This window comes from Phaenicophaeus curvirostris, chromosome 3, assembly GCF_032191515.1.
Source record: "Phaenicophaeus curvirostris isolate KB17595 chromosome 3, BPBGC_Pcur_1.0, whole genome shotgun sequence".
Lineage (NCBI taxonomy): Eukaryota > Metazoa > Chordata > Aves > Cuculiformes > Cuculidae > Phaenicophaeus > Phaenicophaeus curvirostris.
Window position 1 is genome coordinate 35,275,632 of NC_091394.1, and position 23,371 is coordinate 35,299,002.

General features: G+C 43.1%; 1 protein-coding gene across 5 annotated transcripts in view; it reads right to left on the reverse strand.

Annotated features, from left to right (window-relative positions):
• Positions 1-128: 128 nt before the first annotated feature.
• The window catches only part of NEDD9 (neural precursor cell expressed, developmentally down-regulated 9), a 106,121-nt gene continuing 82,878 nt past the window's right edge, over positions 129-23,371 (reverse strand). For 4 of the 5 annotated variants that reach the window (XM_069853653.1, XM_069853652.1, XM_069853654.1 and 1 more), the window contains 5 exons: positions 11,947-12,048; positions 10,689-10,790; positions 9,023-10,240; positions 8,628-8,717; positions 129-2,791 (listed from right to left, as the gene is read on the reverse strand). In XM_069853653.1, coding sequence (XP_069709754.1) covers positions 2,282-2,791; positions 8,628-8,717; positions 9,023-10,240; positions 10,689-10,790; positions 11,947-12,048 — 2,022 coding nt within the window. In that variant the 3' untranslated portion in view covers positions 129-2,281. The remainder of the gene's footprint in view (positions 2,792-8,627; positions 8,718-9,022; positions 10,241-10,688; positions 10,791-11,946; positions 12,049-23,371) is intronic. The other variant, XM_069853655.1, reaches the window with a different exon arrangement.

A 23,371-nucleotide genomic window follows, 5' to 3' on the forward strand; every position in this document is an offset into this window, starting at 1 on the left:
TGAAAAGATGGAAAGTGAACTCCCTGTTTCAGAATGGCTTTGATAGTATAAGCAGGCAGCAATATTTCCTTTTAAGATGCTTAGAGGACTCTGAAAACAAGAAAAAAAAATAAGACCAAGTGTTGCCCTTTTTATATAAAAAGCTAGTAATTTAATAATTTTAAAATGACTCTCTACAAGGTAACAAACTGTAATACAGGTTTGCAGTAAAGAGTCTCCTTTTGAAAGCACAAACTATCAACATAACCACTAAGCTTCAAAACACTTTTTTACTTTCTAAGAGTATACAGTGAAAAAATTGACAAGGAAATCCAAAAGAATCCCAAACAACACTAGTACAAAACAGATTCACATGGATTGCTTTTTGGCCCTGGCTATTGGTTACAACAGGATAAGAACCCTTCTGAATGTTACACCAGAACCAAGGCCCAGAGACGATTCTGGGACAACTAAAGTTGTGCTGTTATGCTGGCTCCTGCTGCCCTGCCAGGAAAGTTCTGTAGACTCTGGAAGCAACATTATGGTAGCTTCACTCTGAGACAATATATTAAGGCTGCAAGGTTTTATATACTGCTGAAATGGGTTTGATAACGAAGACAATGAATCCCATTTCAATAAGGCACACGTTCGGATACAAACTGGGAAAGGAAAAAGTTAGGCATAAGGGCCTGTTTTCTAGGTGCTACTCATCTGATGACTCTGCATTTACCAGTGATCTGCTCGCTGATGCAAATGCTCAGAACACATCAATGCGGAACTACCTTGTATTATGCAAGGACAGTAGTGTTTCTCCTTTAAAAATGCCAGAATCACCTGGAATTCACCTGAGCTATTGCACACTCTAAAGCATGGTTTTTATTCTAAAGCACCACAGGCAAACAGGCTTCTGTGACTTATTTTTCACAAAAGGCAATGAAGACAAATAAGCTTCTATGTGTTTTGGCGCAGCCAGCATACATGAAATTTCTAAAGGAGTCTACTACTCTACTAACACTTTTTTAAGGGTCTAAATTAAAATTACTGTGTGGGATTGCATGTTCTATTGATGGAATGGCCCCATTTAAACAGGAAGTAATTTTTGGCCACAGTGTAGTGCAGAAGGACTAGCACCTATGCAACAGAATTTGGAAAAAAAAGCCCAGTAGTTGAATGGAAGTCAGAATTGCAGCAGATGCAATTAATTTCCAAGAAATGTCCTAGAAAAACAAGTGCTATTTCTTCATTAGATTGTGTATATGCTATAGAGATGTTTAATTATCTCTTCAAATTAAGGTGTTTTCTTTCCATCTGAGTTACAATTTGTAGGTTAAATTACATATGAGTTACAACTTGTATGTTATTTGTATGTCCTCTGGAGAGGACTGATGTTTAGAGACGTTGCTCATGTGCAGCATCAAAGTTAAGCCCAGTGGATCCTGGGATGCTCTCAAGATAACTGTGAGTCCATGAACAATAAGGCTTTTGAGCCTGACTTAAATTTAATTGTCAGTGCAAGGACATACAAAGTAAACATGTATGAGTTTACAATGTTGGGATCCATCCAGGTTTTGAAATCCAACGTTGCACAGTTATTAGAAATAGCAAAATTTGAATGCCACAAGATATTAAATATATATGATTCCACCTTCCTCCTTAAGAAAGTTCTGTTTATATATGGCCTGAAACTGCTTTTCTCCCAAACACTGGATGCCTTGCTTGATACCTTGCTTGTTGTAGTTGTGCATATATGCTACTCAGAACGATCAAATGCCTCACATAACAAAGTAACATCAAGAGGAGAGTTACATTTTATGGAATTAAACTATAGAAAGTAATTTCTAAGAAGGGAATGGAGTTCTATGAGAACCATTACACTTGCTTCATGGATTGCTACAAGTAGGTTTCACAACAAAGTCCATGTGCCAAAAATCAAGATGGAATGAAACAAGTAGAGTGCAGCATCCAGTTAACAAATCTACTGAGGAAACAGGCAGTATATACAAAAGATACGCACTGCTTACCCGACACGTAATTTTTAAGGTGCTTAATTGACGTTTTAGGGAATGTAGCGAAATATACATATATGCAGTGTCTGCATATCTAAATGTGTATTAGAAACGTAATACAGAACCAGATATATTCCCAGATCCCTGATTTCATTAGATTCTCTAACGCATAATAATGTATTTAAAATATATCATAAAAAAATCTAAAAAAAAATAAATGATAACATTTACATAAAAATAGCTCCAGTTTGCTTGCTCTTCTGTTTTGCTGCTCACAGACTGGATTCCACTGGGTTTCACAAGGACGCCATTTGGACCAGCGAGAGTTTGAACAATTGTGTATGACGAGACAGCTCTGTTACTTGGTCTACCATCTTCTGCAGGGCTGCTGTGTTGGGGTAATGCAAGGCAGCCGTCTTGGTAGCCAGAACAACACTCTTCAGCAGTTCACACAATTGGTTGCTGGAGTTCATCACTTTGTTGCGTATGTCCTGAGTTGTCACTTGCCTTGTGAGCATGTCCCCAATGAACACAAGTTTGTGAGCACTCAAAATGACAAATTTGCTGTGAGCCACAAAGATTCGGGGGGGCTGAGAAGCATTGACACAACTGAAAAAGGCATCAATGGCATTTAGGAGGGAGTTGAAGTGAGTCTCAAATTGATCAGAATAGAATAAAAGCAGCTGACTGTCATGGGAGGTGATGGTGCTGTTTGCAGTCTGGAGAGTTTGGGGTGGCTTCCATTTTGAGATGTCATTCTCAACTGGCTTCGTAATCTCTTGCTCCAGACGTTGAAACTGATTGATCTGAAAGACAAATAAAAAGTCTCTGTTCAAATAATCTTTTTGTAAGACGTTCACCTTCTGCCTCAGGACAACACTGGGTATCCTAGATTGACCTTACGCTAAATAAAAAGTTGTGTGTATGTTTTCTAAGATCTTTCATTTTGTAGAGTGAAAGGGAATCATGTACTTTGGTTACCATAAATGCAAAAAAAGAAAAAACCAAAACAACCCAAAACCAGAACACCTTGTGAATTTATAGGCTGTTGCTCATTTGAAATATTCCAAAATCACAAATGAGAGAGAGATCCAAGTTGCAATGACTCCTACACAATCTTTAAAAAGCTGTCATCTATGTGAGATTTTGAGATGATAAACCTTTAACTCTCACCTCCAAGTTGTGTTTACAATTTTCTGCCACACTGTACAGCAACAACATATTGAAGAATCAATATGAGGGCAAACTGACAGCCCTCAATCTTATATGACTTGGGTTTTTTTAGCATTTAAAGTGATGTTAAGCATAGTATTTAAGTTAATGCTTCTTCGGCAGCATCTAGCAGCAGGACGGTGAGTTCTGTGGTGGGGCGGACGTTTTGAGGCGGTGGGAGCTTCCCGGAGCCGGGAAAATCCCAGAAAAATAAAAAACCCAGGCGGGGGTCCTGACAGCCCCACACGCCGGTCCCGCGCGGTGCCTGACGGGAGGGGGCGGTCCCGGCAGCTACCGCGGGAGATTTAAACTGCGCCCCTGGGAGCACCGCGACCTGGAGCACGGCGAAGAGGAGCGTGGCAAAGAGGTGCGGGGCAGTTTGAGCGGCAGTTCGAGCGGGCAGGGCGAGAAGGCAGGGCGCAGAGAGGACCTAGAGAGAGGACACCGAAGACCATGGTGGCCACCCGTCAGAAGGTTAAAGCTGCTCCGTGTGCTGCAGCAGGCAGGGTGGATGCTGCCACCCAGACGGAGCCACAGTGGGTGCATGCAGCTACCCAGACCCTGGGCTGCAGGCAGTGCCCCCCTCCCACACTGGCTCGTGCCTCTGGTCCTGGCTCCACTTGTGAAAGCTGTGCTCGAGTGGGGGAACTCCTTCACATGGTGAAGGAGCTAAGAGAGGAGGTGAAGAGACTGAGGACCATCAGGGAGTGTGAGAGGGAGATTGACCAGTGGAGCAGGGCCCTCTCACAAACTCAGCAGCCTGCTGGGGCTGGAGTGTCCGAACATCATCCACCTGCAAACTGCAGGGTTGGGGGAACAAGAGATGGGGAATGGCAGCAAGTTCCTGCCAGAGGAAGGAAACCTACTCCCCTCACTCATACAGCAAAGCCCCAGATCCCCCTGGCGAACAAGTACCAGGTGCTGCAGGTGGAATCCAGCCCTGAGGATGAGGATGGTGGCTCCCACAGCCTAGAATCCTTCCCTAGGCTGCACCATTCTCAGAGAAAGATAAAAACATCCTCCATCAAGAAGAAGAGGAGGGTGATTGTTGTAGGGGACTCCCTCCTAAAAGGAACGGAGGGACCCATTTGCAGACCGGACCCGCTCCACAGAGAGGTCTGCTGCTTACCGGGTGCATCAGGGAAGGAGGTGGCTAGAAAACTTCCTTCCCTGGTTCACGAAACAGACTACTATCCTTTGATAGTGGTCCAAACTGGTAATGATGACCTAACAAACAAAAAAGCCAAAGCCATCAAGAATGGCTTCAGGGCAATTGGGAAAGTGATGGAGGGCTCTGGGGCACAAGTAGTATTCTGCTCCATCCCAATGCTAAATAGAGAGGAGGGGGAAGCCAGGATGAAGAATTCGATTAATACCTGGCTCCGAGCCTGGTGCGAGGAGAGGGGCTTTGGCTTTTTTGATCATGGGGGGGCTCACGCACCCCCAGGCTTTCTCGCTAAGGGCGGGACACATGGGTCTCCTGGGGGGGCTAAAGCCCTTGCCAGAAACCTAGCCAAGCTCATAAATCGAGCTTTAAACTAGATGTGAAGGGGGAGGGGGTTGAGCCCAGGCTAGACAGGAACGAGCCTGGATGTGGGGAATTGGTGATTGGGAGAGGGTGCGCGGGCGAGGACCACCAGTACCTCACCGCACAAAAAGTGGGGGAGAACACACCTCGGGGTGTTAAGGGAGATGCAGGCACTCTGGTGTCAACTACTCCAGTTACCAGGCAGTTGGGAACGTACCCTGTTCCCTCTAGGAGGGCTGAAGGCTCGGCAGCTCAGCTGAAGTGCATTTACACCAATGCACGCAGCATGGGAAATAAGAAGGAAGAGCTGGAAGCTGTCGTAGGGCAAGGGGCCTATGATGTCGTTGCCATCACGGAAACGTGGTGGGACGACTCATATAACTGGAGTACGGCTATGGTGGGGTATAAGCTTTTCAGACGGGACAGGAAGGGTAGGAGAGGAGGTGGGGTAGCCCTCTTTGTAAGGGAGGACTTGGACATCACTGAGATGGATTGTGGAGATGAGGAGGTTGAGTGCCTGTGGGTCAAAATCAGAGGAGCCCACCAGAAGGTAGATTTTGTGATGGGAGTCTGTTACAGACCACCCAACCAAGGAGAAGCAGCTGATGAGCTCTTCTATAAACAGCTGGGGTTAATCTCTAGATCGATGCCTCTCGTTCTGGTGGGTGACTTCAATCTGCCTGATATCTGCTGGGTGTACAACACAGCAGAAAGGAAGCAGTCTAGGAGGTTCCTGGAGTGCGTGGGAGATAACTTCCTTGCACAGTTGGTGAATGAACCAACCAGGGAAGGTGCCCTCCTGGACCTCCTGTTTGTGAACAGAGAAGGCCTTGTAGGGGATGTGGCGGTAGGTGGACGCCTAGGACTAAGCGACCATGAGATGATAAAATTTTCTGTTCTAGGTGAAGTGAAGAGGGTGGTTAGCAAGACCGTAACATTAAATTTCCAGAGGGCAGACTTTGATCTCTTCAGCAGGCTGGTTGGTGAAGTCTCATGGGAGACAGTACTCAAGGGCAAGGGAGCCCAGGAGGGCTGGGAGCTCTTCAAAGGGGTGGTCCTAGCAGCTCAGGAGAAAGCCATCCCTGTGGTCCGGAAAAAAAGCCGGCAGGGGAGAAAGCCAGCTTGGTTGAATAGAGAGATCTTGAGGGTTATCAAGAAGAAAAGAAATGTTTATGGCCTCTGGAAGAAGGGACAGGCCTCTTGGGTGGACTACAGGAGGGAAGTGAGATTGTGTAGGGAAAAAATCAGAAGGGCTAAGGCTCAGCTAGAAATTGGATTGGCCAAGTCAGTGAAAGATAACAAAAAATCTTTCTACAAATATATAAATAACAAAAGGAGGACTAGGGAGACCATACAGTCCCTATTGGACACAGAAGGGACAACAGTAACAGGGGATGAGGAAAAGGCTGAGGTACTTAATGCCTTCTTTGCCTCAGTCTTTAGTCGTAAGGAGGGTCGTTCCGTCTGTGTACAAACCCAGGAGCTAGAGGAGCATAATGAGGCTCCCGTGATCCAAGAGGAGGTGGTCAGAGCCTTGCTAGCCCGACTGGACAGTCACAAGTCTATGGGGCCGGACGGGATTCACCCTAGGGTACTGAAGGAGCTGGCGGATGTGCTGGCCAAACCCCTTTCCATCATCTTCCAACAGTCCTGGAAGACTGGGGAAGTCCCACTGGACTGGAGGCTGGCTGATGTTGTGCCCATCTACAAAAAGGGCCGCAGGGAGGACCCAGGAAACTACAGGCCTGTCAGTCTGACCTCAGTGCCAGGGAAAGTCATGGAACAGGTGATCTTGAGTGCTATCATGAAGCACATGCAAGAGAACCGGGTGATCAGGCCCAGTCAACATGGATTCACAAAAGGCAGGTCTTGCCAGACTAACCTGATCGCCTTCTATGACAAAGTGACCCGGCTACTGGATGAGGGAAAGGCTGTGGATGTGGTCTTCCTGGACTTCAGCAAAGCCTTTGACACAGTTTCTCACAGCGTTCTGCTTGAGAAACTGTCAGCCTCTGGGCTGGACAGGCACACACTCTCCTGGGTGGAAAACTGGTTGGATGGCCGGGCCCAGAGAGTGGTGGTAAATGGTGTGAAATCCAGCTGGAGGCCAGTGACAAGTGGGGTTCCCCAGGGCTCAGTGCTGGGTCCAGCCCTGTTCAATGTCTTCATCAATGATCTGGATGAAGGCATCGAGTGCACCCTGAGCAAGTTTGCGGACGACACTAAGCTGGGTGGAAGTGTCGATCTGCTGGAGGGTCGGGAGGCTCTGCAAAGGGATCTGAACAGGCTGGACCGCTGGGCAGAGTCCAACGGCATGAGGTTTAACAAGGCCAAATGCCGGGTCCTGCACTTGGGGCACAACAACCCTATGCAGTGCTACAGACTGGGAGAAGTCTGTCTAGAAAGCTGCCTGGAGGAGAGGGACCTGGGTGTGTTGGTTGACAGCCGACTGAATATGAGCCAGCAGTGTGCCCAGGTGGCCAAGAAGGCCAATGGCATCTTGGCTTGTATCAGAAACGGCGTGACCAGCAGGTCCAGGGAGGTTATCCTCCCTCTGTACTCGGCACTGGTGAGACCGCTCCTCGAATACTGTGTTCAGTTCTGGGCCCCTCACCACAAGAAGGATGTTGAGGCTCTGGAGAGAGTCCAGAGAAGAGCAACAAAGCTGGTGAAAGGGCTGGAGAACAGGCCTTATGAGGAGCGGCTGAGAGAGCTGGGGTTGTTTAGCCTGGAGAAGAGGAGGCTGAGGGGTGACCTCATTGCTCTCTACAACTACTTGAAAGGACGTTGTAGAGAGGAGGGTGCTGGCCTCTTCTCCCAAGTGACAGGGGACAGGACAAGAGGGAATGGCTTCAAGCTCCGCCAGGGGAGGTTTAGGCTAGACGTTAGGAAAAAATTCTTTACAGAAAGGGTCATTGGGCACTGGAACAGGCTGCCCAGGGAGGTGGTTGAGTCACCTTCCCTGGAGGTGTTTAAGGCACGGGTGGACGAGGTGCTGAGGGATATGGTTTAGTGTTTGGTAGGAACGGTTGGACTCGGTGATCCGGTGGGTCTCTTCCAACCTGGTTATTCTGTGATTCTGTGATTCTGTGATTCTGTATTGATGTTCACCGAACAGATGTACAGGTGGCACATTATTTGTGTATTCAGTGTGGTCCAGAGATTGAAGTACTGGATTGCAGATCAGGAAGAGCCAAGTCCTCAACCTGGCTTTGTGACTGACCCACTGTGAGACACAGTGAGTCTGTTTCTCCTCTGTGGCAAACTTGTGGAGACAAAGACTGCTTTTTACTATGCATATGCACTGGGCCCACCACAATGGAGCATTGTATAAAAAAAAATAACTAGTCTCTTAAATTGAGATGGCTGAAAATTATTTTTGATGGAAAGGCTTATTCCTGCCACAAGAGATGCTTTTCTGAACCCTGAGAGCTGTGGCTATGCTTCCATGCAATTCCTAAGTGGCAATATGGAAATGAACATGACAGAGATGCTGATCTTCAGCATAGCTACTCTGCAGTAAATACTTAAGATATCTTTGGCTTAAGCAATTGCTGACACAGATGCACAGGCCCAGGACGGTAGTAAAATCTTGATGCTCACCATTTCCTGTTTGGAGCATGATAGTGCCAGTCCATGTCCTTTGCACTGATAAATCTGTTAATGGTGGAGCCTGACAAATCCCACTTAGAAAGAAACTAACCTAGAGCCACAATTTAGCCAAGACCTAATACTTGCTGTCTTCACCATCTAGCACCTGGGACTTTACAACTGTGTGTCCTGATACTCACGCACACCTCACAGCCATGATGTGAGAGCCCCTCCTGCTTTATTTGATCCGTACTCCTTAGCTGCAAGGAACACTGCATTTCAATGTGATTATGGCACCTGAGTGAACATACCTGATGGTGCTCTAGCTCCATTTTGCTCTGTTTCATGATATTTTCTTTTTCCAGGAGTTCCTTCTGTTGCCTTTCAAACTCTTCTTTCCCCTGTGTTAAATCAAAATAACTCCTGAGCAAAATGACAACACATAGGTCAAATAACAGTCTATATTATATTGGCTTTTCACTGCTAGTGCAACACTAAGGGTACGAAGAAGAAAAGGATAGTGTGGCAAAGCAAAATGCTGTTGGTATTACATATGCCACAGTCCTATTTGAAAGCAAGTAATTACCCTGGTGAAATTACTCCTGAATGTGTATTGGTGCTACAATCTGATTGCTACCTTCCTGCAAAGAGAAGCATCAACAATCCTATTTGGCCTTGTAAAGACAAAAGGGTTGGCTTTACCTACCTGCAGGTGAACATAATCATAGTCATCCATCCAGCTCTTTTCTGAGCTCTCAATGGTCGTACTGTGAGGGTGGTGAACTTTACTCAGGAGCGGAGGAAAGGAACTGCAGTTCTGTGCTTTTTCTCCACGAAGCTGCATGTGAGGATTGTCATATACATAGTCAGCAGTGTTTGTGATATTCTCTGGTATGTTTTTGAAACGTGAGCTGCTCAACGCCTGTTTGAAGAGCACCTCTGCATTGACGCTGATGGTAGTGGCCAGTTGCTTGGCATCGTCCGGAACTGTCCTTGCCACCATAACAAACCGATCCAGGTCATCACACTTGTTCTGCAGTCTGTTGACAGCTAGAACATTCAAAGACCAGTTGTAGCTGTTCAAGTCATGACTGGTTTGGGTAAGGATCTGGTGAGAGTCCTCCAGCCTTTGCACCTCCCTCCTCATTTTGTTAAGGAGGCTGAACTCGGACAGGCAGGAAGCATTGGCTACTGATCCTTTTGCAAACTGGAGGTATTCCAACAGTGACTGCTCTACTTTATCTACAGCAATGTGAATTTCATTGATGTGTTTCTCCATATATGCACAAGACCGCCAGTCTGCTGTAACGAAGGCCATGAGGTTATTTACAGCTGTCTCCACCATTTGCTGGAGGCGATGAAGCCTCTCTACAGCAGTGTCTGGATCAAGGATTAGTCTTTTGTCCTGTGCAGGTGATGCTGACAAAGAAGAGTCTTTTGATGTTGTTGAAGACGTGGACATGTTACTCCTCGTGCTTCCTGTGCTGGAGAAAGACAACCTATTCATCCCATCAGTCACATCCTGTAAGCCTTTAGTGTCTTGGAGGATCGGTGGTGGCACATCATAAACACCTTCTCCTCCTTCTGGGGTGAGACTTTCACTGAGTCCTGTCTGTTGTCCTGGGAATCCAATTCCTCTTGGGGTATCATAAACATCTTTTTGAGGTGCAATTTGCTGTCCAAGAAAATGGTTTTGATGGTTCATAGGGATGTCATAAACATTTTGTTTCTGTTGCACTCCATCTGGCAATAAAAGGCTCTCAGGAGAAAATCTAAGTTCCTTCCCAGTTGCTTTGGTGATGGGCGGAGGAATATCATATGCTCCTTCTGGTCTTACACTGTGGCCCACTGGAGATGAAAAATCCTGCAAATTTTCCCTCAGGCTTGTATCCTCTCGACATGCAGATGGAGGTGTAGCATAGACCTAAATCACAGAAAGCAAACCATAAAACCTTTGGCTATAATGGCAAAATATTGTACATCTTCCATATAGCCTATAACATGCTGGGATGAAAGATCTGCCATTGACTTTGATGGAGTCAGCCACATATCTTGAGTTTGACTGAGCATCAGTTTTAATATCTCACTTTTTAATGTTGATCTTGATGCAAATTCTCATAAGCAGCAAAATCCAAAAAAGGTAGCATGCTTCCACAAAGATAACGTAGGTCTAATTATCAATTCATATACCATAACATTAATAATTTTGATGTAGTGCTTCACTTCCTCAGTTTTAATAGTTTAAAAACCTAAGGAACTCTTCAAAGTACTGGATCTCCTTTTCCTTCAGGATTATACCTGAACTCTTGTTTAAACATGTCTTTGGTCAGAGGTGACAATACAGAATCTTGTGGGAGAAGTGTAATACTTACCCCTTTGGTGGGTGGTATGTCATAGACTCCTAAAGCTTTGGCTTCTCCCATGGGAACTGGAAGTGCAGGCCCCTTAATCGATGTGGGGGGAATATCATATATCTAAAGAAAGAATAAACTGTTTACAGAAACAAATGACTTCAGGAAAGGTCTAATCTCAGATGAATTTTCTTCCTTTATGTGTTTCCTCTCAAAAAGCCTAAAGATGGTCAGAGCTCTGTAGCTTTGTTTCATATGGGAAAGTTGCTTGGATTTGCCTGATATTTTGGACAGTTAGGACACTTTGCTAGCTCCCCTTTGGGCAACTGTGTAGAAGGGAGGCTGGAGAGATGAAGTTACGTCTGATTTCCATTCCGAGAGTTACATCAAGGCCAGTCTGTTACAGACATCTGTTTTACATTCATGTGACCAGAACAGGTCACATCCTTACGAATAGAGATTAGAGGGACTAAGGAATAAGGTTGTACTGGTACACACTACACTCTCTGGAACTAAGGCTGCCCCTGTCAGCATTGCCTATCTGCTTTATCAGGTGCTGCCTGAACTTTCTTACTGGCAGAGCACAGCTGCCAGATGTTTCAAGTGTCCCACTTGGCGGCACGTCATACATTACAGTGGGTTCTGCATATGGTCTAATGCCACTGTCTCAATGTTTCTTAACCTAGACTTCCCAAAAGTTCCAGCCATTTGGTGTCAGTCTGTGTAAGGTACTATTTGGCTTCAGCGTTGTTGCCTAAAGGAGCTGCCCTGTCAAAGAGCCATAGAGCGATGCAGGGTTGTTGAGTTACATGTCGTGCAAGCGCCCACTCCAGATGTCTGTGATCCTAAAGTGCTCCCCAGATTCATTTCAAGTTCAGTGACATGATGCAGCAGATACGTGATGAAAACAATTCTCTGCATAGTAGCTGTTCATCTAAGCGATAATTTTACCCTTACTGAGTGAATTACTGTCAATTATGCAACAACAAAGTGAGGGGAAAAAAATGTTCCCAGGCAGCAAGTTTATTCTCTTTAGATATACTCTTTGATCAAAACAGAGAAAACAAATGGGACTTCTGCATTTGGTGTGCTGCCAAATCTAAGTCAACATCAAATACAACTTTGAAATACTTCTGCACTCTGCGAATAAGTCACTGAATCTAATTAAAACATATTTTCTCTCTGAAATGAGAGAACTTGCTTTACTCATAAACTTCTATTAGGAATTCCTCACTTTTTGTGCCCTGTCAGTGCTGTTGGCAGTTTTATTAGTACCTACCCCTTGGAGAGGACGAACTGGGGGGATATCGTAGGTGTCCTTCTGGTATTTGGAAGGGAATTCATAAACATAACCTTGTCCTGACCTGACTGGAGTTATTACCTGTGGGATAAAAAAAAAAAAGGAGAAACATAAGCCTTTCAGGATCTTGGCATGTTCTCTCTGGAACTGCACAGGGTCTAAACAATCTAGTGCTATTAATCTTCATACTTTATGTAATGTTAGTAACAATGCAATGTTAGTAATATGATTCTGTATACATTTTGGATAGTTGAGCATTGTAAAATGACTATTAGGAGCTACAAATGCACCATCTTTCCCTTCCAGACCAGTTCTGACAGGGCTGCTCGCTAGTGCTACAGTATCTTCTAATTGTCAAAGCACCGATTCTCCAGCACATCTTAAGAGAGCTTGGTCCCTTCTTCCTATAGACTGCCCATTACCGCAGACCACACACATAATGGTTACACCACCCACTCCCTGAGACTAGAGCAGTGTAAATCCTGCTCCTGCCACTGGGGTGCTGAGCACCCCCACTTACTGACAGAGACTTAAACTACTGTATTCAGGCTCTGGGAGTCTTCCTCCTTTGCCCATGAAGGAATTTCTCACCTACTCTGGCAGGACATTGTGTGTTACTGTGCTCCACAGCACAACATTCTAGATGACCCAAGTGCAAGCTGTGGCTTTGGAAATTCTCTGCATAGGAAGTCTATGCTTAAACCTTCCAAAGTAGCACATTCAGTTATGCTGTCTCTGTATGGTTGGTCTGTATTAGTGGCTAAGAGATAGGAAATGTTAAGCCATTCTTGAAATATATAATGCAAGAACAGCCTCTGAAAAAAAACCCTCAGAATTTACATTTTTGGACATTTTCTAAACCATTAACTACCATAATGACTTCAAATAAAAACTGGTAAAAAAGAAATGCATTACATCTTGGAGAGCATCTGCATGGCAGAATCTCAGTAAAGTGTGGTATAAAAGAAATGTCAGCTAACCCTCAGAAAGAACTGGGTTTAGAGTGGAAATGCTGACATCCTAACCTCTGCTGCTGCTATTTAGCTCTGACAAAAAAATCTAAATACTGCAACTCAAAGGCATAAAATGACAAATTACATAGGTCCATACAAGATGTGGTTTTGTGCTCAGCTGTGGAGAGTTTATACCAGAGCTACCTAACTGTAACTTTAGAAATGTATGCAAGACATACAACAGAATTTCTGTCCAAATGCTCAGTAAAGATCCCGTAACAGTTTTTGCTGTAAGGAATTCTATGATCCTGGCCAAATTTCACAGCTAGTTTTGTTTGACTGAGGTCTGCAGGGGAAGTCCCTGATGCTAACCTGCTACCTCTTCTCTGCTGTGTTAACAACACAGGCTTTTCTTCTTTTTACTTGCTGCCTAAATATTGCTGTGTAATCTCTGGCCCTGTACCATGAAACAATTGCTGGATTTTTCCCCCTGAGGTGACTGCCAGACCAGTTCACTGTATGGGTCTGATTCAACACAAGTAGCCCGAGGCGGTGCACCTGGCAGCGCCAGCCACTGCACTGGCTCTGTGTGCGCCTTAGGGGAGGGAGGAACATCCATGCCTGGCAGGCAGGGCAAGACAGGTTGTTTTTGCAGCTGCTCTGCTTTGAAATAGCATCAGAAGACAGAGAAGTGATATGGTCTCCAGGGCGTTGGGTCAGTTCACTGCCCATGAGCGAACTGAGTGTGAGTTTAACAGGGCGTAAGAGTTTTTTTAAAAAAGAATCTAAATATGTATTGAATTTATGAGAGACCATTCCTATCCTGCAGACTCACCTACTGCATTATAAAAGATATCTACAGACAAAACTTTAAAGAAAGTTCTTGATTATGTTACTGGATCACTGGCGACATTATCCCTCCCAGGTCACTCTTGTGTAATACCGGGATTATGTTGTTTGCCTGAGAAACTCCTAAATTTGTTTCCTCATGATTTTTCTGCCAGTGAGGGCTAGTGATCAGACTAGAATAGTTTGCTGTATACTTTTGTGCATCCTTTTTTTTTCAGTTGGGGGCTGTCAGTCAAATGCTTTCAGCCCAAGTTAGGAACAGAAGGATTTGGTTTTAAGCAATTTTTATTCAGAGGTTCCTTCCAGGGGCTGTAAAATCACAACCACAGCGTTGCTTCAATAATGAGTTGCTGCGTGTTTAAAAATGATCCTTTGGGAGAACAAACACTGCACAGTAAAAACAAAGGGCTGTTTCCTGGGTAGCCCATCTCCATGAACCCTTTTGCTATTGTAAACACTGTGGCATCCTAGGCTGCTTGCTAATGTGCTGGGAAACTGCTCCACCATCCCAGAGGAAACAAAACCAAATAGACTGTTCATGGCAGTAACCAGAGGCCCCATGCCAGCCCTGGAAGTGGGGAAGACTGGTGCACCGCTGCACTCTGGCTCTGCTTTATCTGCTGATTGGAAGGTAAAGCCTCTTAAGTCTTGGAATAAGGCTGTGTCAGGCTCTGAAAAGATGGGTATTTGGTACCTCAGTCTGAAATTGTTATAAACCTTTGCTTAGTTGTGGTCTACTTCAGAAGCTGAACTGTATCCTAAATCCAGGTCAGAAGAAAAGTTTAACCAGATCTCCTCCATGCCTCAGACGTGTGATGCTCCTTACAGTCCTGCCCATGGAAGTGATATGCAGCACCTCTGTAGAAGCTTTATGGCATCTCAGTTCTCCAAGGTTTGCATACCAGTTCAGAGAAGCACAGCTCAGCAATAACTGTCCTACCCATCTCATGCCTAAACTCATTCAGGATGCATTGACATCACTACTCCCTCCTTGCTTGGAAAAAAGAACTTCCATGAACAAATTCAAAGAAAAGTCGCATGCCTCTAACATAAAAAAGGGAGCTGATCCAAGCAGCAGGGGTAATAAGGCATGTATGAATAAAAACATTTGCTCTTGTTATAGGTAAACATGATAATTTAGTTTTGAAAAACTGAAGTGCTAGTGGCAAAGCGGATAATATCCTTACACCATGGAGCCTGGAACATATGTGGAAGAGAAGCTGTACTCATGCCTGCTATTTAGAGACAGATCCTCCCTTACTCTGCACACAGAAGTACCACACAGCTGCAGTTATTCCTCATCCTTCAAGATCCTTCCCATTTTTCAGAAAAGGCTGACATCCAGATGCTATATGAAAGGCTTACACTATTGCAAGGCTGCTGGTTTTATCTACCGTGCTATGATACAACCCTGAATAACTACCCTAAAGCTAGACTGGCCAGATGAAGGAAGCCAATTTCACTCAGCACTACAGGACTTTTAAATAATGTATTTTGGCACTTTCACTCTTTCCTAGAATCGACTAACTCGATGTTGTGGTCAAGCAGAGTCTCTCCCTCATTTGGGTGAAACAAACCCCTCCCCTGGGTGCTTTCAGCTGTTGTCAAAGGAAGCAAGAGGGTAAAACACCAGGTTCCTGATTCTAGGTATTTGTGGGTACAGCCTTCGTACCATGGACAGAAGACCTGAGCTATCTGCAGGCCTGTGTTTAGCAATGCACTATAATTAATGTGGCATTTATTTTCCAAACAAAAATGCACTAGAAGCTTTTAACTCTGCTACTTTTTTGGCTTCTGAAACAGCTATGCAAAAGACAGAAAACACAACTTTTAAGAAACCTAGCAACAACTAAGGTTTGCTGATAACATGAAAGACAACTCCCAGTGACTCAGGTGTATTTTCCCGTATGGAGGATTATTACCCAGTAGCAGCATGTTCTGAGTGGTTTCATAAAATCCCCCTCAAATGCTGACCTGGTCTGCACTGAGTCAAAAACATTTCCTGTTGTACCCCCGCTCCTTGTCCCTTCCAGCACTTCCCATTAGGTTAAAAGTGCCTCTGAACTGCTTGCTCCCAGTCAATTCAGAACAGAAGCAGCTCATCACCAAAGCATAAACTGAGTGAACACTTTGTAATGGTAATTAAGTAATACCCATGCTACTTGTCAAAGTGAAAATGTGGGGCATTTGTTTTGACTCTCAAGTCCTCAAGTCATGACTTCACACAGGAAGCCAGGGCATGTGGTCACACTTCTTCTTCTGTATGAGAAAGAGGGAGGTAGCTGGGTAGGTGAAGTAATAAACCTACCAAACCCACTGTTTTCAGCCGTAACTTTTGATTTTAGGCATTCACCCATAAATACATTAACTGAACTTGCTGCTTCTGAGTGGGATGCTTAGCTTTTTCAACACACTGTTGAACCATTTTTTATGGCTTTGAATGTCTGACGGCAGTTTAGCTTTGAACATGGACTTCAGAAGGAAGGAGGCGGCTGCAAAAGAAAAGGTCTCCCACTTGTAGAACAGGGACAGCTGCCCTGTTTGGTACTTAGGAATTTATTTCCTACAAATGCCAGTTAACTTCAGACTACATGAAAATTCTTTTTCCTTTTACCTCTTCTCTTTTGAGGATGTTTGTGGTCGTCCAACTTTAAATAATTCTGCATTTCAAACCAGCAATTTTCTTTGTTTGCGCGTTAAAGGAAACAGATGGTGTTTCCACAAACTATCTAGCCCAGCATTCTCAAAATATTGTTAACCACTTCATCCATGCAGAGCAACTAACAGGGACCAGGTTTGGCTCTGGTGAAACATGTAATGAGCCTACTTTAAATTTTCAGTACTGCAAAACAAAGACAATTGAGCAGAAAGTTTGTTCTGTTCTTGCTGAAGACCATATTCTTCCAAAAGCTGTTACATATGTCTTTTCCATGCCAACTGCATGTTCCTAACCAACAAAAAGAGCTGAATGTGCATGTCCTTTGCAAAATATCCAGTTTTGTGGTTTATTAAATCCATCTTCCTTAAGTATAAGGGGAAAAAAATCCCAAACACTCTATTTCTTCTATGATTAAAATGGACATTAGGCTGCAACAGAGAACATTGCTAATGAAGGCAGCAACAAGACAGTTCTTGTGCTTACAGCAGATGCACGAAGCTGTAGTTTACATTTTTTAACAAGGACAAAGGGCAAATAAACTTACTGAGTCCAACAGAATTACTCTTAATTTATAGCAGCACCCTGAAGGGCAGAATTTGGCCTGTTCCCATGAACAGCAATGCTAGATTCACAGAATGATGGGAAACAAGCTTCACTGAGTTGTGCAGCTGACAGGACTGAAGCAGAGATATGTTGCACCTCTGCAACACCTTGCACCAAGCCACAGGTAGACAGGGGAGATGAAAAGGGCAGCCTGCTATTTCCATTACGGCCTCTTAATGCTACAAACCTATGGACTGCTTTTAAAATAGATCAATACTTTTTACTTTTTAGTGGTAGAAAACAAGAGGCACATGAGGTAACTTTTATATATTTATTTTAAATCTGGATGAGGAATTGCATTAAAACACGTTTCCTCCCACAATGCTCTCCTCTTCACCTCATCGGTAACTCTCAGCTGTTGCTAATCTCAGCTGTTAGTTCTGTCTCTGTTAAAATCAGCTGTAGCTTACCCTGGGGAGAGTCCTGCCCTGGAGAAGATTAAGTGGTGCTGTGAAGCTTGGGTATAGCAAATATCACTCAAAAAGTAAGTAAAAGAAGATGTTTGTTTTCTATTGTAAAGTATTTATGTAAACTTAATATAAAACTCTAATTGTTGAAATCCTCCTGTTCCTAACCCTCTTAGGTATGGTTATAGCAACTACCTGGGCTCCTTAGGCTTGTAAGGATAACAAAATTGCCAAAGAGAATATGGAGAAACTGTAAGAGGGAGTACTGGGGAACAAACCCTAATTCCTGCTCTCCTGAATTCCTAGTCCTAGGGTCAGGCAGCAACCTATGTCTTGGCTGTTCTTTCTGTTTTGCTGCATGTACTTAAGAAGGCTAGGTGTGCCTCCTTGAATATTTTTTTCTTGAGAAAGGTCCTATGGCTAAGTTGAACTGCAAGAAGGTTACGTTAAAGAAAAGAGTCTCTACGGTAATCTGAGTATTTGAAAGAACTAACTATCTAGCTAAAACTCTGTCATTTTCACAGAAAGCACACTGTTTCTTTTCCTGTCTTCTGCAAGCTGTGTCAAGATTTCCAGTGACTGATACTGAATTTCCTGAAAGTAATACCTATTGTAGCACTCAGAATTGTCTGCTGTAAAAAAGAACAAAAATGGTTTTATGAGGTAGTGGCCTTGACTTACTTATTTGCTATATATGATGACATACATCCCAACTTTTAGTAAGTAAAGGTTGGGGTTTCATTCTTGCACGTGCTAAGGATACTTACTGTTGGAAGTGTTTGGTTTTGTAAGTTGCTATAGGTCTTAAGGTTATCGAATCATAACACTTTATTTTAACCTAAATAATATATAAACATTGGGCCACTATAAAATGCTATAGCAGAGTCTCTTCTGCCAAGATTGAACTATTTGAGAGCTTTTGAGCGAGGCTCACAAGCTGAAAGAGAGGGAAGAAGCCGATAGAGGTATTTCTCCTAATGCACCAGGCTTGTAGCTGCAAGCTGAAGCTTGTTTCTAGTACTATGAGCTCAAACATTTTTGCAAAGCAAGAGGAAATTAGCAGAAATGACTGTGCTTTCTTTCCTGGTCTGAGTTATTTGCTCTGTGTGCTGCCTTTGTCTTTGATCGGGTGTTCCCCAGTGAATTTTTGAGAAGCTTCAAGATGTGTGAAGATAGGGTTAGGAGATGAATACTACCCTGATACAGAACTGATTTATAGTTCTTGATGTTGTTTCCATCTTCAAAATACCTGCTTATTTTCTCCTATGTTTTATGTTCATTTGTTGACTAAGACCTATACCTACTGAAGATCTGCTTTTCTGTTCTAACTGTGTGTGCTGTCAGGGCTGAGGCATGTCCAGATATCGCTGATTCAGGCTGTTAAATGAAAAATGCTTCACTTTGTAGGCTTAGGGACTTAAATGGAAGCTTTCAAGCGTGACTGTGAAGTGCCTCAACAGTCGATGCCAGTCTTAAAAAATGCTCCCATGGTATGGTAATGCGAATAACAAAAAAAAAAAAATAATGAAAATGGATGTTACACTTTTCTCCTTTAGAATTTGTATTATTTCCAACAGATTTATGCAGATTTTGCATTGTGAGTTTTGAAGATGTAAAGCAGAAGTTGTGACACCAATTTAAAAAAAAAACAAACATGAAATCACAAACTGGCCTTGATTCAGACCCTCAGCTGCTGGTGATATGGGTATAGCCAGCTACTTTGCAACTAGCCTAGTCCTGACTTTTTGGCTTCTGGTGTGACCCTTTCCACTAACCAGTGCACAACAGCAGGTTTATTACACTATATTTTAGGTTTGCATTTTTCTGAAATATAAAGTGTGGATTTATTGTCTTTCTAAACAACTTCCCTTTATAATCTATGGAGTTACAAATTATCTAAATGTCAGTTAGCATAAAATGACAGGGCTGTATTAAGTGTAGGGGAATGGTGCTGACCTGTATCTGCTGTAGCTTTGGATTACAGCGTTGAATTTTTGCTTGCTGCTGCTGTTGGTGATCCCAAACTAAATGCAGATACAGAGGTCTATCTCTCCACAGACCTCACTGGATGAGCACTACAAGGCACGAAGAGGCTAAACACTTTTGTCATTGACAAGACTTTATTGCTTATTGTCTTTTAATGATGATTTCGTGACCTGATCCTGCACTCACACACATCAGCTTTAGGGCTTTCTGCCAGTTGTGCTATGAGCAATGTTTCTGCTTGCTTTAGTGAAATGGGCTTGGTGCTAGTTGGCCTTGAATTGCAAGGCTGACTGGGAAGGGGTATTTCCTAGCTTCCTGTGGACTCATTCTTGCTTACAAAACGTGATTTGAGAGTCAAACCAATGCTTCTGAGGATGTTTTGTTTTCTAAGAGGAACAGAACAAGATAGACTATAATGCCCATTATTATTAAGTTATCAACATTTTTGAGAGGCGTTAAAGGGGTTACTCATCTAAAACTCTTGCTAAGAGTTTTACTAGTGCCAATTACTCATCTTCAGGCAGACTGTGATGTCACTATTTTTTGCATGTACTGGCCAACAGGGCCAATGAGCTGACCTGTTTTATTGGTGATAGAACAGGCATGCACTCTGAAATAAATATCTCTGCATGGTTCTTGCAGTGAAACAAAATCCCCAAATTATTGTGTGATAAGTTCTAGTGGAGAACTTTGTCTATCTGATAAAGCATTCTCTTGGAAAACTGTCATTAAATTTGAGCTGGATTCTGAATAAAGAGAAGTATGCAGTGAAACTCAGCACCTCAGCATTTTGGTATTTTGCCCATGTTAATACTTAAAGCAGCAACTTGCTTTGGCCACCCCAATCTATCTAGTCTTCCCATTTTTAAAAAGATTATTATATGAAGAACTACTTGGCAAACATGCACTTGTTTCTTCTATGCTGGTAACACTGTCTGTCTCATCTCAGTGAGATGAGGAAATGATTAAAAAGGATGACAAGATGAAGTGTTGGCACAGGTAGGGCAGAGAGCAGTCCTGCAGTTGTGAATTGCATGAAATCCTAAAGCCTAACAAACAATAAATCAGTTTGGTTCAGTCCAAACACCTCAGTTAAATTCTTTTGATGAGCTTCATCTTATTTCTGTTATTTCTTCACTCCCATGTTGAATTTCTAGATGGAAAGGGTTTTTTTGGGGGGGCGAAACTTAATTTGAGAATTGTTGAAGTAGGGTACTTCTATGACTACTTGTTTCCTTTCAAATATTTCCTCTCTTCCCTTAAGACATTTCTCAGAACAGACCATTCCCTGTCACCAGTTTCAGTTTTGGTGAATGGGCATTTCCCAGTGGCCGGGGGGGGGGGAAAGGTTAAGATGAAGCATTTGAAATGAGTTTTGATTCCACAAGAGCGCTCTCAGACATACACTTGGGCAGAAATAATGGCAATGTCCCTAAATCAGTTAGGCTGGAGACTGTGTTGCTCTGAGAGAAGGAGGTGAAGAAAACCTTCCACCAGGAAAAACCTCTACAAATTAAACTGAGGTTATCTGTCTCACAAGCTATGTTCTATCTCTATTTCTGTATCTGTTTCTCAAAGCAGCTATAGAGCAAAGGGCTCCTGTGAAGTGGTGTTCAGATTGCCATAGACTGCTTTGGGAAATTTATGGAAGGCATAGACATCTTTTAAAATAGTTGTAAACTCTACCTTTAATTGTCTATTGCATGTACGAAATAATTTCACCAGAGGGGACTGTGTATCTAAAAAAGTTATGATAAGACTCAATGGGAATATGTTAGCATCTTCTAAGGATTAGGGACAGATTATCTGATGGAAGATTTGAGTCTCCTAAGAATGCAACTCTGTTATTTTCACTTTTATTCCACTTTATTCCATTCTAAAGATCTGGTTTGGGAGAGAGCTTAATCTAGATTCATTTAAAAAACAAAACCCACAAACCCTGATGCAATACTGTTACTGCTATTTAAAAAAAGAAAAATGGAAATGTTTCATGCCGGACATATGGAATTATAATATTCTGATGCTAACTAGTCTTCCTGCAAAACAAAACATCTACAAAAATCACCAAATGCCTCTCAAGCCTTTGGATTTCAATAAAATGACAGTCTTCTGACTGTCATTGACAGGTCTTCATCTATCAATTTCCTATCTCCACAAAACACACTTACTTATGATGAGATTTACTTTTTTGTATTATCAGTTTTCCACTCACATTTCTGTAAAATACGGCTGTGCTTGGGTTTTAGTAAGCACAGTGAAATTTAATTACCTAAACTTAGCATTTGGTTTGTGTGTTTTCAGATGTAACCAAAGGTCTAGCTAAGTTTATAACCACCAAGAATGAGCCCATAAGCTTGTATTATTATTTTTTTGGCTTAGCTAAGGTTTGTTCCTGCATTTGTGCCCACGCAGGCACACTTGTGCCCCCCAGGGACCTCAGTTGTTGGATGAGGTTGCAGGACTGGTCTTTTTTTCTGACACTACAGGGGAAAAATGCGTGTCTCTGGTCTACAAATAGAACTGATTAAAGAGAGCCCTGTGCTTAGGGAGAAATGGGGAGTAATGTTGAGCTCATATGTTTGCTCAGCCTAATAAAATGCAGTCTTTTTCTTAAAATACTTCTCTCTAAATCACATCAGTGACTAACTACTGCTTAGTCTGACTTGTGGATGAGAGTTTCTTCACTCAGGGGTTTTCATGGAGACCACTGAGGATAGATTAACTGCACAGGCTTTTTTATCAGTAAAATGGCTCCTATTAACATCACATGGAAATTTACAAGTGAAACTCCTGAGTCTAAGGAAAAGGCTGCGTGCCATTTTTACCACTGAGTTTGCATTTAATTTGAGAGAATTTCATCCTTTAGAGCACGCTTTGTGAAACGGAGCAATGAGTGTTGAGGTATGTGTTACCATTCCTGCCGCTCTCAGCAAATTTGCCCTGTGTTCAGCACTTTTAACACTGAAGCAGTATTTTGTTATGAGGGATACAAATTTCCAAAGTAAAATTTGTGATGTGAATGGAGAAGTTAAGAGGGACTATAAGCTGACTGTTTGGGCCATTTAAGTAAACTGTATCGCAGAAAACTGCAGTATTTCAGACCTTAGGGTAAATGGGGACATTATTTTATCTTGGAATTTAAATGCATTTTGCCAACGAAGTACAAAACACTAGATATGCTCCTGTTCTCTTTGATGACAAAATATACCTGCCACTTAACTTGTTACTATGCTTAATCTATGTCTTTTCTTACTTCCCAAATGTGAAAATAGGCAAGAAAAGATAATGTAAAGGCAAGCTTGTTTCTGGAACGAATGTTATAAGCAGATGTTTGTTTCCACCCAGCTAAAACAGTACAAAAATGTTTAATTGGAAGGAAAAACGTCATACCATGGCTAACTGGCTTCTGCTACTGAAGTCTGTGCCAGAACTGTTAGGGTGGTGCTACTTGTGGGGTGTGTTTTCATGGGTTCAACCAACATGTCTCTAACACAAATGAAGATCAGGGAACAAGGTCTGTTTCCTCAGCCGTGGTTTACCCAAACCTTCTGCTGAAGGCAGTGAACTCTTGAAAAAGATGGAGATGGCAGGATGGTGGGGTGTGAAACCCTTGATCTGACAAGGGCATGTTTATCCTTGGAAATAGGCCAGGGATGTTTGTGTGTGAATACAAGTTCCTTCCCTCTTCTACTTCAGGCAGCTTTAAAAGGTGGCTAAATCTGAGTGTTTCCTGAACTGTAAAATTCTAATTCAAATAGATCAACAACAAAAAAAAAAAACCACGATATGTTCCAAGTTGGTGTTAATGTCTGTTTATCTGAGTTAGGCCGTGACTTGTGGAAGCTGTAGTTCAGGGCTGGTAACCCCTGCAGTGCAGCTTCTTCTCTGGTCAAGTAGCTCTGGTGCATCAGCCTCCTATTCTGTTTTGAGCTGATTGCCCTTGATCA